This window comes from Cervus elaphus, chromosome 1, assembly GCF_910594005.1.
Source record: "Cervus elaphus chromosome 1, mCerEla1.1, whole genome shotgun sequence".
NCBI classification, from domain to species: Eukaryota; Metazoa; Chordata; class Mammalia; order Artiodactyla; family Cervidae; genus Cervus; species Cervus elaphus.
In genome coordinates, this window is record NC_057815.1 from 89577853 (window position 1) to 89594631 (window position 16779).

The 16779-nt window shown below is 38.3% G+C and overlaps 1 protein-coding gene across 5 annotated transcripts in view; it reads left to right on the forward strand.

Moving 5' to 3' along the window:
• C1H11orf49 (chromosome 1 C11orf49 homolog) overlaps positions 1 to 16779 on the forward strand; it is a 202860-nt gene that overhangs the window by 87076 nt on the left and 99005 nt on the right. For all 5 annotated transcript variants that reach the window (XM_043910986.1, XM_043910996.1, XM_043910964.1 and 2 more), the window contains exon 3: positions 4932 to 5062. In XM_043910986.1, the coding sequence (XP_043766921.1) occupies positions 4932 to 5062 (131 nt within the window). The remainder of the gene's footprint in view (positions 1 to 4931; positions 5063 to 16779) is intronic.

The window sequence follows — 16779 nt, forward strand, 5'->3', positions numbered from 1 at the left end:
CTTAGATGAAAACAATCCAATATCATCTCGACATTGAATTTGGCAATGGTTTCAAGGCTATGACACCAAAAACACAGAGAACAAAAGAAAAAATAGATAAATTAGACTTCATCAAAATTAAAAACTTTTGTACATCAAAGATACTATCAAGAAAGTGAGAAGACAACTTACAGAAAGAGGGAACATATTTGCAACTCACATATCTAATAAGGGATTCATATCCAGATTATGTAAAGACCTCTTACAACTCAACAACAGTAAAAAATAAACAAGACAATTCAAAAAAAGGGCAAAGAGCTTAAATAACCATTTCTCCAAAGAAGATACACAGATGGCTAATAAGCACATGAAAAGATGTTCAACATCATTAGGCATTGCTGCTGCTGCTGCTGCTAAGTCGCTTCAGTCGTGTCCGACTCTGTGCGACCCCATAGACGGCAGCCCACCAGGCTCCGCCGTCCCTGGGATTCTTCAGGCAAGAACACTGGAGTGGGCTGCCATTTCCTACTCCAATCATTAGGCATTAGGGAAGTGCAAATCAATACCACAGAGAGATACCACTTTACACCTGCTAAGAGGGTGATTAAAAAAAGGTGGTAGAATCACTGATGTTGATAAGAATATGGAGAAATTGAAACTCTTGTGCATTGCTGGTCAGAGTGTAAAGTGGTGCTAACACTGTGGAAAACAGTTTGGTGGTCTCTCAGAACATTAAGCAGAGAACTACTATTTCATGCAGCCGTTGTACTTCTTGGCATAGATGCAAAAGAATTGAAAGCAGGGACATGAACAAATACTTAGACACCCAAGTTCACAGCCACAGTTTTCACAGCAGTCAAGAGGTAGAAACAACCCGAGTGTCCATTGACAAATGAATGGACAGTCAAAATGGGGTATATACATGCATTAGAATACTATTCAGCCTTAAAATGGAATGAAATCTGATGTCTGCCACAACATGGATGGACCTTGAAAACATTCTTAGTGAAATATCCACAAACAGAAGGACAAGTATTGTATGATTTCATTTAAATGAGGCACCTAAAATAGACCAATTCATAGAGACAGAACTTTGAATCTGCCAGAATCTAGGAGAAGAATAGAAGCAGGAAGTCATTTTTCTAAATGGATATAAAGTTTTTATTAGGGATGATGAAAAAATTTGGGGTATAGATAGTGATGATGGTATGTAACCATCACAAGGATTGTGAATATGCTTAATGCCACTGAATTGTACACTTTACAATGGTTAAAATGATAAATATTAATATTCTTATCTTACCATAATAAAAAAAGTTTTTCAATTAAAAAAAGGTAGAATTCAAATTCTAGAAAATAATACCCAAAGATTAGAAGAGTGCGAATAAGTGTACTTTTTGGCCCTTGTTTTGATAAAGATGATAAATTGTATATGTTAAAAATGTTTAGCTAAATATGTATATTAAATTTAAGAGAAATACTAAAAGATTACAGATTCCATCATAGCTTCCAAACTAATGGGATGGGCAATGTTTTTTAAAAACTTTACTAACACTCCAAAAAGTAGGAAAAGAGGTGGGGAAAGTCAAAGAGTAACAGTTCACAGAAAAGACAAAATAAGATGGCAGAGATTAATCAAATATTTATTTTAAAAACTCACTAAAATACAGAGAATGTAAAAATGGGTAAAAAAATAAAATCCAACTATTTACTACTCACAAGAGAAATACCTTTTTAAAATTAGCAAAAAGATTGAAATTAAGAGCATGGAAAAAGATATGCCAGGCAAAAACCAATCAGAAAAAAAATGCTAATATTGCAGAATTACAACACTAATATCCGACCAAAGTCCTGGACTTTCTGAAAGAGACACGTGCACCCCAATGTTCATCGCAGCACTGTTTATAATAGCCAGGACATGGAAGCAACCTAGATGCCCATCAGCAGACGAATGGATAAGGAAGATGTGGTACATATACACCATGGAATATTACTCAGCCGTTAAAACGAATTCATTTGAATCAGTTCTAATGAGATGGATGAAACTGGAGCCCATTATACAGAGTGAAGTAAGCCAGAAAGATAAAGAACATTACAGCGTACTAACACATATATATGGGATTTAGAAAGATGGTAATGATAACCCTATATGCAAAACAGAAAAAGAGACACAGATGTACAGAACAGACTTTTGGACTCTGTGGGAGAAGGCGAGGGTGGGATGTTTCGAGAGAACAGCATGTATATTATCTAGGGTGAAACAGATCACCAGCCCAGGTGAGATGCATGAGACAAGTGCTCGGGCCTGGTGCACTGGGAAGACCCAGAGGAATCGGGTGGAGAGGGAGGTGGGAGGGGGGATCGGGATGGGGAATACATGTAACTCCATGGCTGATTCATGTCAATGTATGACAAAACCCACTGCAATGTTGTGAAGTAATTAGCCTCCAACTAATAAAAATGAATGAAAAAAAAAAAAGGTCGTAGAATGTTGACTTTCAGTATCACTAATATGGCTGGCTACAAACATAAATCCTAGTACTTCCTGCCTGGTATCATTCCTCTATTTTTTTCTTATCTTTCTTTTTCTTATCTTTCTTAAGCAGTATCTACTACATGTTAGGTAATGTAAGGAGACAAAGATGAGTACAAGCTAATTGATTACTGTTTAGAATCCAATAGAGGAGATAAATCTAGTCGCTTTAAAACAAGGCAGCAAATTGTGAGTATCATCAGAGAGTTGTAAGTGATATATGATGGGAATTGGCTGTGGTGGTGGAATCAGGAAAAGACTTCATGCACATGGTATTTGAGATGGTCCTAAAAGATTGGATAGAATTTAAGAGGTGGAGGTGGTAGGAAAAAGATATTTCAGGCTGAAGAAAAACAGTGAAGTTTGGAGTAATTGTGTTTTCTGCTTTTTCTTTATAGCCATCTTATCTGAAAGAATTTCACTGGCTATGTTAAGATTGTCTGTTAACTCCTTAGGTAGTGATTATGATCTCAATACTGATCAGCTGCCACCCTAATCAAACATTCCTGCTTATTTTTGTTTTTAATTAAACGTGAATTTTATTGGTATGAGGTATCTAAAGATGGTAGTGGAAACACAATTATAAATCTTTTTATATTCAATTTTATCTGATTTGCCCTGTTGGTATAAAATTCCTACTTTATAAATTCTTGTGTATATTTGTATTCATCTGTAAATGAGGCTCAGCTACATTCTTCAATGCATAAATTACTCCCTAGTTTTAGAAAAAGCTATTTTTTAAAAGCTACACTAAGAATAGAATTTCACTAGTATTAGTTCCATTACAGCCTAGACCATGACCTAGACACCAGCTTGTTTCCCTGGAGGGGTGAGCAGTACACTTTGGGACTAATTCTTTGCTGGGTAGCTTCATAAATTTATGCTAAAATGTTATCATTTGCTAGACTTCATTTGCTGGAAATGTGGCCTACTCCATTTACCTGTAACAGCTCATTTGCTTTATTTTTCATTTTCCTTTACTCAAGACAACAGCACTGCAAACTGTATAATTAGGTTAACACTTTCATTGCTTTTTAAAAAATCTCTCTTCTACTTCTTTGCCAGATGTTGTCCTCATACTTCCTCATAGTATCTTAGAAGTGAGATTTCTAGGCTCATTTTCCGTGGGGAAAGAAGGGCATGTAATTTTCTTTTTCATACAGTGTTGTTAATATTAACAGAAAGAGGCTAATTTTATCCCAAGTGATAATATGCTCTATGTTAAAGACAGATTAGACACTTCCCTCTAAACTTGGTCAGGGAAAAGGAAAATGGATTAGATGGCTCCTGACATTTTTTTCCTGTTCAGTTCGGAGACTCAGAATATTTTCCCCCTTTAAATAAACAAATGAAAAGTGGCATTTGGAATTACCCCTATCCCTCTATTGCTTGCCATCTTCAGTTTAATGTCTGCTTCTCTACAAAGATTAACATATTTTCCACTCATGATTTATTTGTCAGGGACTTTAGGAGTTTTCTGGAACCAGAAGTCTGTCTTTGGTAGTGATGATTACTGGATAATTGCCTATTCTTTGGTGGATTTTCCATTTTTAGATTACGCCAGGCTCTACAGCCTTTATTTCTTTGGCAGAAGAACCCAAAGGCAATGGAGTGTATTTTTTCCCCTTCCCCAGCCCAGCTTAAACAATGACTCACTTGGGCCCTGGGGCTTTGCTTCATACTCTCATTCAGGGGCCACTTTCTACCCTTGTTTCCCTTATTTGCCTTTAGTGTCTGTCTGGAACCTTTTATATCTTTGGCAAGTGGACTTTCCTCTAAGGTTGTTGTGAGAGAGGTATACAGCGCCACCCCCAAACTGGAACAGACAATCCAGCTGTGTTTCCATAAGCCATGTTGTCCTTAAGGCACCTAATATGGGGCAGTTGTTTAGCCGCTCAGCCTTGTCCAGCTCTTTTGCAGCCCCATAGGCTGTAACCCACCAGGCTCCTCTGTCCATGGGATTTCCCAGGCAAGAATACTGGAGTGGATTGCCATTTCCTTCTCCAGATAGAAGATAAAAAGAATGTCTTTAAGGAAATATAATTTCAAATGGGGTACAGGGAGAAGTATTCTCCAAGAGGATATGAGTGCCGGTATCATCCAGCTAAAGACAAAGATTTCCCTCTACGTGAGATGTTCCAACAACTGATTGAAGCTTCCTTAGTGTGTGTACACACACACACACACACACACATGAGGTGGCATTCAGAGGAATTGGACTCCAAGAGTTTCCAAAGAGATATAGTCATGTGAAGAGAAGTCCTCACAGAGAGACTTGGTCTAATCTGTAGTTCAGAGTTTTGTTGGAGAAAAGATTTCTCTCCTGGCAGTTGTCCTATATATTCTTGCCTTTTTATTCTAATTCCAGTCTTCTGTAACTATCCATTCAATGATGATTTCTTGCTTTTTCTCTTTGCAGTTTTAACAGTGTATGTCAGGGAACTCATATTCTTTTCCGGGAATTCAGCTTCATTCAAGCCACCCCTCACAACAGGGCATCGTTCCTACGGGCCTTCTGGAGATGCTTCCGAACTGTAGGCAAAAATGGTGGTAAGTCTTCCCGAATTCTTTTCTAGCCTTCCTTTATTCCCTCCAAACTTCTTTCTTTTTGCTCAGTACAAATACTGTTTCAGTGCATGCTCTTCAAGGCTCTAGGAAAACGTTACTTTTAAGGAGCTATCTGTCTGTGTCAGAGACATTGCCATCAATAATACTGCCACCATCACTGACCATACTTGTTAAGATCCAAGTGTAGCTTTATGTGCAGTAATTCATTTACTCTTCACAGCGTCTCAGTCTGGTAGATACTATAATTCCCATTTTACAACAAATGAAACTTAAAATCAATTTGCATGTTGTTGGTTCAGCATCTTTTGATTATAACCCAAGGAAAATATTAAGAAAAATGCTAACTGAAAATGTCTTATATTGATTGAGACTTTACTTTGGTGAGGTGAATTGTGAAAGACCCTTAGTGAGAGCTTCTTTTTAAAAAGTGACACTAGATTCTTACATTTAGACTACTAAAATAGATTAAATTACTCCAAACTTTTCAGATCTAGACTATATCAAAACCTTTGGTCGCATCTGTTTTCAAGGGCCTGTTTTTATTCCTGCTTTCATATTATGTGTTTTTCCAAATAAGTATTGAATGCCTTTAGGACAGTTTCTATAGGAATGCTAACTTAAAGTAGAGAGGAAGGCCAAAACTATTTTTTCATTCATTCAACAAGTATTTCTGGTAAACTTGCCATGTGCCTGGCACTGGGGTTATAGTAAGTGAATAGGTATGCTCCCTGCTTTTATTGAATTTGCAAGATTTCCTACCCTGATCTTATTGATGTTATTGCTATTTTATATATAGCCACTGAAACTTTTTTGCTAAAACTCTTTCTACCTGGTTTCTTATTAGATCATTTCACTATCCTAAGAAATAGATAAGGTAGATATTATTGTGCCCATTTTATAAAGTATGAAATTGTGTAACTTTGCACAGTAGCAAAGATAGAAATAGAACCCAGACTTACTGATACTCTATTTCTACTATTGACATGTAACTCTAGAGATCTTCCATCTCAATTACACTCTTGTGCCAGTGTACTGAGAATCGTATCATCTTCTTTACAAATGACCAGTAGGCAAAAATCAATGTGAATGAAATTTTAAGTGAACTAGCTCAGAAACACTATATCATTGGTCTCCACATAAGCTAGGAGCTATGAGTGTATCGGTGAATTTTGTACTATTTCATCTTTCCTATCTTTCCAGAACCTATCTTTCCTAATCCTTTCTCTGTCCCTTGACCAGTCAGCAAATATATATTGAATACTCACTATGTTGAAGGATGGTGCATATAGCTAGAGTTGGTGTCTGTGAAATAGCACATGAAGATAACTGTGGAAAACAGTCCTCAGATATCCTTAATTCTTCTCATGACTTATGGATCCATGGAGCGGTGGACTATAGCCAGGTGTCCTTTTCTTTATCTTTTTTATGTGTGTGTGTGCTCAATTGCTTCAGTGGTGTCCAACTCTTTGGGACCCCAGAGACTGTAGCCCACCAGGCTCCTCTGTCCATGGGATTCTCCAGGCAAGAATACTGGAGTGGGTTGCCATTTCCTCCTCCAGGGGATCTTCTGGACCCAGGGATCAAATCCAAGTCTCCTGCATTGCAGGCAGATTCGTTTACCACTGAGCCAACAAGGAATGATTCAGTCAGCTGCTGAGAAGAAGCGACCCCAGATTCTCCCCATTTCTCCTGTGCTACCAACAGGACCTAGATTTTATGCTGGATATTTATTGTCATGCTTCTTAATCAGACAGTCTCTGATTTCTTAAACACCAAAGACAGCATTTATGTCTAGGTGACCCTCAGGTTAAATAGTTTTAATATATTCTCAGTTTCTTCCAGGAAACTTTAGAACATCATTCTGTCCCAGAATGTGTCAGTCCCCAGTTTTTATCCAGAATGAGCAAAAACAGAGGCACGGTTCCAAAGAAAAGTGTTTATTAAGCCCCATTTTTTCAATTAGAATGCCAAGTACCAGACGCCTACTCAATGGAGCTGCTATTATATTGTTCTCCTGCAGATAACTTCCTTAGAACATCATGTACATATTTTAGCATCATTGAGAAGGAAGAAACTCTTCTGGGAGGTAGCAAGAGAGTGCAGAGTTCCAGCCTAACGTATCTGAAAGTGAAGCCACGTGTAGAAAAGTAAGGACCTGACCCCTTCTGGCAAGAAACGTTTTATCCCAGGTTTTAGCAAGCACGGAGATGCAGTATCATTCCTGCATGACTGAGTACTGAATGGTGCTCATCTCCCCATGTTTGGATGTCAAATAACCTCATGAAAACTGTAGTGAATCTCTTGCTATCTAGACAACTTTAGACTCTTGGAAGCAAAAAGATCTACTCAAATGTAATGAGTCTTTAAAATTCGACTTCTCACTTCAGTATTTCTTTCAATACAGAAAGATTAATCTAAATTTTCCACGTCTGGCAAAGACTGAAATTCCCCTGAAGTAAATCTTTATTTCTGTTTAGGGATATTGGCTCAAAGAGCTTTTGTCCACAGTTTATTTTCACAGTTTTTGAGAATTTAGTTTTGAGCTTTGTGCTTTTACCAAGGAATACATATGTTTTATTTAGTAAAATAATGATGCTAAAGGAAGTGTCCTCCTGCTATAAACAACTAGAAAATCAGACAAAATGTCGGTAACAACTGTTTCAAACACTGGACCAACAATCAATGTGGAACTGTGGTCTCTGAGAGACAGTTTCCAAGTGACCATACAGGGAGATCATGAGGTCTTACTGAGTTGAGGAGACGAGGGCTGGGGTTTAGGGAGGCCATGGTGGCCGGTATTTGCAGGGCCAAGTACTAGAGAGGAGTACGTTGCTCACTTCTTAGCTCCAGAGAACTGCAAAGAGGTATTCGAGTCTTTGGCTACAGACTATGCACATGTGTGGGTTGGAAAAAGACCCACCGGAAAACAGTAGGCAAGACGATTCCTGGCGTGTTCACAAGGCTACTTCACACTTCTACCCGCTGGAGTGGAGAAACCTCACAACACACAGGCCATTGGATTGAGTCCTCAGCCACTTAAGTGAGCATCAGGCTGATCTGCAAGTGACTGCATACCAAAACAAAATTCAGTACTCCTTAAAGGCATTCAACAAAATCCAGCACTCTGCAACATAGAATTCACAAAGTCTGGCATCCAACTAAAAAGTACAGGAAGCAGGAAGATATGACGCATAACCAGGAGAAAAAATAAATCAGTAGAAACACAGACTCAGAAATGACGGAGATGGGGGACTAGCTACCTAGGTAGGACCTTTAAACAGTTAAGCATACAGATGTACTCAAGTATGTAAAGGAAAACATGAAAATGATTAGGAGATAAATGAAAGATATTAGGAAGATCTAAATGGGATTTCTAGATATATAAAATACAGTATCAGAAGTAAAAATATTGATAATAATAACAGTTAATATTTATTAAGTAGACTATCTCATTTTTTAATCCCATGTATTAGGTAGATATACTTACAATATCTCCTCTGCACAGAAAACGAAACTGAGATTTTTGAAATGTAAATAATTGGTCTAGGTCACACACCTAGAAGTGTGTGATCAAGGGATGCCAAAGGAGCCAGAGAAAACTGACTGGAGACAGTGTTGTGTTTTTCATGTGTAAGGTGTTCTCCACTGGAGAGCGTATAAGATGCTGGAAATACAGATAAGTAAATGACAATGCTTGCCCGCAAGGAGCTCGCGTTCCAGGAGAAGAAACAAAGTAGCCTAGAAGTAGTTTCCGTGTAGTGTAAGTGATTAGTGAAGTCTGTGTAAGAGCTGGTGATCGCACAGGAGAGAAATAGTCCTTCCTGCAGAAGCTGGAGAAGGCGGTAAAGAAGAGAATGAGGCTGGATCTTGGAATAGTAGCAGGCTATGAAGCAAAGGAATACATGCTAAACAGAAAACTCTTGCAGTTTTGAAAGTATAACATGAAGCACCATGGTTCCTTTGGGAAATGGTAAGAAGTACTATGTGGCAACAGAAAATGATGCTGAATGCTGACTGTGCCAGCCACTGAACAGAAATGTATTCATTTATTTCATTCACATGACAAACTTGAGTTGGTGTGATTGTTATCCAGTTTCTCCTAAAGAAACTGAGAGAAGTTAAGTGACTCGCACAGACTATATGGTTTGTAAGTAGCACAGCTCATATTCAAACTTAAGTCTTCACAAAGGCCACATTTTTTTTTATTGACTTGTAGTTGATTTACAATGTTGCCTTAATTTCTGATGTACAGCAAAGTGATTCAGTTATACGTATATACATATTCTTTTCCATTATGTTTATTTTATCTTTGTTACAAGATGTTGAATATAGTTCCCTGTTCTATACAATAGGATCTTGTTTATCTGTTTTGTGTATAGTTGTTTATATCTGCTAGTCCCAAACTTCTCATTTATCCCTCCCCCACTCCCCTTCCCCTTTGGTAACCTAAGTTTGTTTTCTGTGTCTGTGAGTCTGTTTCATAAATAAGTTCATTTGTGTCAGATTTGAGATTCCACTTGTAAGTGCTATCATATGGCATTTGTTTTTCCCTTTTCTGCCTGACTTCCCTCACTATGGTCATCTCTAGGTCCGTCCATGGTGCTGCCAATGGCATAATTTCATGCACCAAGGCCACATTCTTTTTTTTTTTTTTTTACTTTACAATATTGTATTGGTTTTGCCATACATTGACTTGAATCCTCCATGGGTGTACATGTGTTCCCCATCCTGAACCCCCCTCCCACCTCCCTCCCATCCCCTCCCTCTGGGTCATCCCAGTGCACCAGCCCCGAGCACCCTGTCTCATGCATCCAACCTGGACTGGCGATTCAGTTTCACATGTGATAATTTACATATTTCAATGCCATTCTCCCATATCATCCCGCCCTCGCCCTCTCCCACAGAGTCCAAAAGACTGTTCAATACATCTGTGTCTCTCTTGCTGTCTCGCATACAGGGTTATCATTACCATCTTTCTAAATTCCATGTATATGCGCTGGTACAAGGCCACATTCTTAACAATGTTAGACTGACTGAACACGTGTTACCCCCAGTATCAAGGGGCTTTGTGACCTCCGAAGTTCATGCTTTCTCCTAAACATAGTAGGACTCTATTGATTTGTGTGATATTTTCACTTATGACACTGGCACAAGCATGGGAAACAGAATGGAAGGTAGATAGTAAGACTGAAGCCAGAGACCGGATAGGAGATAATTGTAATCAAACAGGAAGTGGCTGTGCAGATGAAAAATTATTTAAGGAGTTGGTTTGACAGGACTTGCAGATTTATTGTGAGTGTAGGGTATGGGAGAGAAGAGTCGAAAATGAATGCCAGAAGCTGAAATATTTCCAATTTTATCCCTCCCCTCCTTTTTTCCTTTCCTTTTATTTTCCCTTTCACCTTTTAGGTTTTACTCTGAACTTGCTGAGGTTTTTTCTTCATTGTCTAGGTGTGTTTATTCACTAAAAAAAAATATGTATGGCGGACTACAGTCCCTGGAGTTGCGAAAGACATAGCTTGGTGACTAAACAACAATTCAGCAGTGAGTGGGATTAGACAGAAATTCTTGCTCTCATGGAGTTTGTGGTCTGATAATCAGAGATTGAAAGTGAACGTGAAAGCTGCTCAGTCGTGTCCGACTCTTTGTGACGCCATAGACTATACAGTCCATGGAATTCTCCAGGCCACAGTACTGGAGTGGGTAGCCTTTTCCTTCTCCAGGGGATCTTCCCAACCCAGGGGTTGAACCCAGGTCTCCCGCATTGCAGGCAGATTCTTTACCAGCTGAGCCACAAGGGAAACCCAATCAGAGATTAGGGGGGACAAAAAAATCCCTGCTTTTATAAAAGGAGTTCACATTCCTGGAATCAGAGGGTTGCAGTAGGTCTTGATGACCGTATGATAAAAACCTGTTACTGTTTCCCTAAAATATCGAGTGTTATGGTGGGTTTAGTGATCTCAAGTGAACATGCAGACGTTTTAGGCTGAGATGAAGCTTTCGGTCTGACTTCTCTGTGTAATTGCCTCAAACTTCCACTTGATTATGCTTGTCACTAATCCTCATCCTCACCACTAAAGAGCCATTCTGTGAGGATTAACGGGGCTTACTGAGGAGTGGGGTGGCTGTCTTGTCTGAAATATTAAAGAGCGTTTGCTGCTTTTGTGATTTTGTAAACAAACACAAAGTGAAGTGTGACCTCTTCCCTCCGAGAGCTCCTCTCACCCGTTCCCTCCCCTGTTCCCACCAGTTTTTCAGCTCTCATCATTTTCCCCGGAAGCCTGAGACAGCCAGGAAATAATTTCTTCAATCTCAAGTTCCTGTTTCCTAGCTCCCATTTTACTTATTTCTTGTCTATTCCTAACTGTCTCTTCTTTTTTCATTTTTACTTCCTTCTCCAGAATCTTTTCTCCAGAGAGAACACCGATGTCGCCTCGAATCTGTCCCTTCTCTCCCTCCAATAAACTTTCATCTTTTCCTCTATTTAATTTTCCCTTTTTCCTACTCTGGTCGTTTGGGGCCGTCACACACGTCACATAAGCATTTCTGGAATGCCTTTGTCACCAACCAACCCTCCTCAGCCCCCGTTCCTAATGCCCTTAGGTTGCTGACCTCTCTTTATCCTTTTAGGTCTCAGTTTAAAGGTCAGCTCCTTAAAGGGGGCTTCTCTGTGACCCTTCCTCATCTGAATTAGATGACTTCATTACTCTTTTCAAATCATCCTGTAATTTTTTAGTCATCGTTTATTATAGTTTCTGACTAAATATTTTTTTGCATGATCCTTTACTTAATGTACATTTCTCTTATTAAATTGTAACCTTTATGAGGCTCTTCCTGACACCTAACATATGTAAGTGATTTGTTATTTAATATGAAGGTTCACCATTTCCCAGTCACTAGACAGAGGATAGAGTATTGAATGGTTTACATTATCATCCCTTTTATTACAGGGTAGGGTCAGTTTCAAATATCTGCTTTCCACTAAACTTTTCAATATTGTGTAGGAGATGACTTAAAATAACAGTAGCAAAAAATAAAAAAAAAATTAAAAAATAAAACAGTAGCTGCTACTTATTGACCAGCTGATATATGCAGCACACTAAGACATCATGTTCAAAGTGCCCCAGTAGAAACTGAACCCATTCAAAGCTGCTCTGCGTCATAATGTCTTTTGTTTGTTTATTTTTGACCATGCTGGATCTTTGTTGCTGTGCGCAGGTTTTCTCTAGCTGCAGAGAGGAGGGGCTACTCTCCAGTTGTGATATTCGGGCTTCTCGCTGGGGTGGCTTTCTCTTGTTGCAGAGCACGGGCTTCAGTAGCGATGCGATGGCTCAGTAGTTTCTGCTCCCAGGCTCTAGAGCTCAGGAGTTGAGGTGCATGGGCTTGGTTGCTCCATGGCATGTGGGTTCTTCCTGGACCAGGGATCGAACCCGTGTCTCCTGCATTGGCAGTCAGATTCTTTACCACTGAGCCACCAGGGAAGTCCAAAAACTATACTGTTTTAAATGACACCTAATTAAAATAATATTCAATACCCACTGGTGCTTTTAAACAAGGATTAGAAAGATTTTTATCATGAACTGTAAGCCAACTTTAAACATTGGTGATGGTCTGGTTGGCAATACTTCCTTCCCTTCTTTTGTGTTCTGGTCCAGTCTTTATGCTTTGAAAGAGATCACAAACTAGTGGTCAGCTGACTATACGTGCCTTGGCCTGCAGATATGTTTTCTTTGGTCTGCTGTGTTATAAAATATGTATTTTTAATTAAATGCCAGCATTTAACAAAAAAGTCTCGATTCGGTTTCACTTCAAAATGGAAAGTCCTTCCAGTACTGCAACCACCTTCCAACAGAGAGACAGTTCACCAGGGCGGAGGTACAGCTGCTCTCTTTAGACAGGGCATGTAGCCTCAGATTTACCACCATCCTCAGCTGCCTGGCCTCTGTAGGCATTTGAATTTGCTATCATTGCTAGAATTTCTTGGTCCATTTATAATCACTTGAAAGGTAAAGTTACACTCTTAATTCAGAACACGGAGTTAGGATCCTGTTCCTCAGCTAGATTCTTTCTCTTTTCTCCTTGTTATCATGATGCCTCTTGAAAAATTTCATAATTAGATGGGCCCTTAGAAGTCCTCTCATCTTGAAACTAAGTCTAGGGGGTTTTTAATATTCTCTTTTTTATAGTAAAATATGCATAACATAAAATCTGCTATTCTAACCACTTTTTAAATTGAGAAATCTTTTGGTGGTAAAATATAAGTAACCTAAAATTTACCATTTTAACCATTTTAAGTTACAGTTCCGTGGTATTAACTATGTTCACATTGTTATAAAACTATTACCAGCATCCAGCTCCTTGTCTGCATCTTCCCAAAATGAAAAGTTTTACCCATTAAAAAATAGTTCTCCATTCCGCCCTTCTCCAGCCACTGAGAACCATTGTTTTACTTTCTGTCTCTATGTGTTAGACTATTCTAGGTACCACATATTCGTGAAATCACACAATATTTGTCTCTTTGTGTCTGACTTGTCCCACTAAGCATGACGTTTTCAATGTTTGTCTTTGTTGTAGTGAGTATCAGAATTTCATTCCGTCCTGTGGCTGAATAGTATTCCACTGTGTATGGTTCATATTTTGTTTATTCATTCATCTGTCATGGAAACTTGGGTTGTTTCCACCTTTTGGCTATTGTGAATAATGTGCAACACAACCAAAAAAGAAAAAGTAGTGATAGTAAATTTTTGTGTCAAAGCTGATTTACTTGCCTAATTGGTGAGTAATCACTTTGGAGAACTCAATGAACAATTTTCTCAGCTAGTTTAAAAAGTGCATTGTTTGGAGAAAAATAAATGTATCTTATAACATCTGATACGAGCTGTCCAATAGTGTTATTTCTTAAAAGATCAGATACCTCAGGGGTTGCTGTGGATTGAACTGTGTACCCCCAGATTGGTATGTTGACGCCCTAAAGCCCCAGTGTGACTGTGTTTGGAGGTAGGGGCTGTCAGGATGTCATTAAGATTCAGTGAGGTCGTTAGGGTAGGGCTCTTCTTCAGTAAGGTTAGCATACTTGTAAGAAGAGACAGCAGAGAGCCTTGCCCCTCTCCCCCGCCGTGTAAGGAACAGTGAGAAGATGGCCTTTTACAACCACAGGCTGATTCCTCACTAGAACTGACCCTGCTGGCTCCTCGGTCTTGGACTTCTGGTCTCCTGAGCCGTGAAAAAAAGATTTCTGTCGTTTGTCACCCACTCTATGGGACTTTGTTACGGCAGCCTGAGCAGACTAATACAGAAGCCATCTTTCTATTCACAATTTTTAGACAGAAAGATTAATTTTATTTTGCATGTTGAAGCCAAATCCTGTTTTGAAACATCACTAATGTTTTATCTCATTACAACCACTAATGAGGTTGTAAGTATATTAGTCTTGTAAATTGTGCTATTCAGTTTATTTAAAATATTAGTAAGATTTCCAGGTTGATAAACTTTGATGGATATACTTAAGGCAGAAATAAGAGTAATTTCTTATTTTATTTGACGGTTATTTCAACAACTTATATCAGTCAGAAAACTTTAGTGCAAAAGAATAAATTTCAGTATCACTACTGATACATCTGCAGATGTAACTCTGAAAGGTCTAATTTAAAAACCTCATCCTAATAAAATTAATAGTGTGTATCAATTTGTGCATTATCTAATAGAGTTTTGAAAAATGCTTGCATAATGTTAACTACCAGTGCTTATCTACACAACATCTGATGACATTGTAAGGCCTGTGTTTCCCATGATCCACTATGCCATAAGTTTTTTTCTGATACTGCTTTTCCAGTCCCAATACAAAAATGACTACATTTATACCACTTTATTTGTTAGCATGTGAACATTTAAAGACTTCTTGTTTTTGCTTTTTTTTTTAAAGACTTCTGTTTTATAGTTATCAAGCCATGTTATGGAGTAATAAATCTACTTTGTTTGGTTCCATGACCGCATCATATGGGAACAAGGAGAGGGCGGTAACATCTGTACTCTGATCCCGTAGAACTGAAGATTTTATGTAATCATAGCCTTTATACTAATGTAGTCCTGGATTGAAAAGAAAAGGAAAAGACCAGAGCAGATGAAAAGCTTCCGCCTCAGTGACATGTCTACAAGTGTATCATCTACACATACGTTTATGGAAAAGCTCCAGGGTGAGTTAGCTGAGAGCGCAGGTTGGTAGGGTCCATATCTAAAAATTTACTACTAACCTATTCAGTGTACATGTTGTTTTTCTTATAAATTTTAAATAAAGGCATATTTTTTAGCATGAGAAGTATTAATATTAAACATCTGTAGAACCTTACCAGTGTCTCTGTAAAAGCTCTAGTCTCCTGGTTTAAAAACTGCTTCTTCCTTGACTGATTCATGTCAATGTATGGCAAAAACCCCTACAATATGGTAAAGTAATTAGCCTCCAATTAAAATAAATTAATTAATTTTTTAAAAAAAGAAATAAATTTTAAAAAGAAAAATAAATGAATAAATAATGAAAACTGCTTCCACACACCCCCTATCACACAGGTATAAATCGAAGCCTCAACTCCCCCAGTCTTCTGCCTCTCGCCGAGCGCACTTGCCATCAGCATCAAGTTCTCTCTCCCTGATGCTTAATTAACATATATATATTTTATGTCATTCAGTCTCTGAGGTCAGTGCATAACTTTCTAGCCCAGAATGTAATCAAATGAGTTAAGGTTTAAGAATGTATCGCAATTATATGTGATTTTCTTCTTTCATTGCCTTAACAGATGGAGGAAAGTTTCTTTAAGTTCCACTTTGCCTGTCTTCAAGAGAAAAAATTAAGTTATTCCAACTTTTATTTCAAATTAAAAAATCATGATTCTTATTACTGAGGGAAGTATGGTACTTGTGTTACTGCATATTTCATGCTGTGAAGGACATAAGCAGAATTTGCAAGCTCTTTGAGAATACAACTAAAGGTTTTTTTTTTTCAATTAGGCTAAAAAGTGAGACTTTACCATGAGATATTATTAAACCCAGTCTCTAAAGCAGATCTACCCCAAAACCAAATGGTACCTCCGAGGCTTCTGAAATCTCTTGCTCTCATGATTCAGTTAGAAACAAAAGTAAATGACTAAATTAAAGTTTACACACTGTGAGTCAAAGTAAAACCACCTTAGGTTAAAGATGTCAGTTTAATAAAGCATACTCAAATTTGGTTGTTTTGGTGGGTTTTAAGCTGGAAGTGTATAAAAGCAAGTGTAAGTAGTGTTGAGAATTTAATCTTTTCCAGTTTTATTTTGCTTGGCATAACCTGCTCTTCCTTCCCACCGCTGCCACCTGACCCTCATTTAGAGCCCTAACTAACCACATCGGAGAGGCTGTCAAACAGACAGATTCCTTGATCCCGTCTCCAACCTACTGAATCACAGTCAGCAGGGGAGGGACCTGGGAATTTATTTTTTAACAAGCATTTCAGGTGATTCTTAAAATCACTCAAGTGTGCAAAGTATTGAATAATTTCTTAACTTTTTTTTCTTTTGCTCCTTGCTCTATATCAGCAGTTTTTAAAACGGGTTGCATGTCAAGTTCACTAAGGGAGTTTTTAAAAACTGCTAGTGCCCAGGCCCCATCCCAGAGTGATTTAATCAGAATCTTATGATTTGGGACCTATGCTTTTTTTTTTTTAAATATTT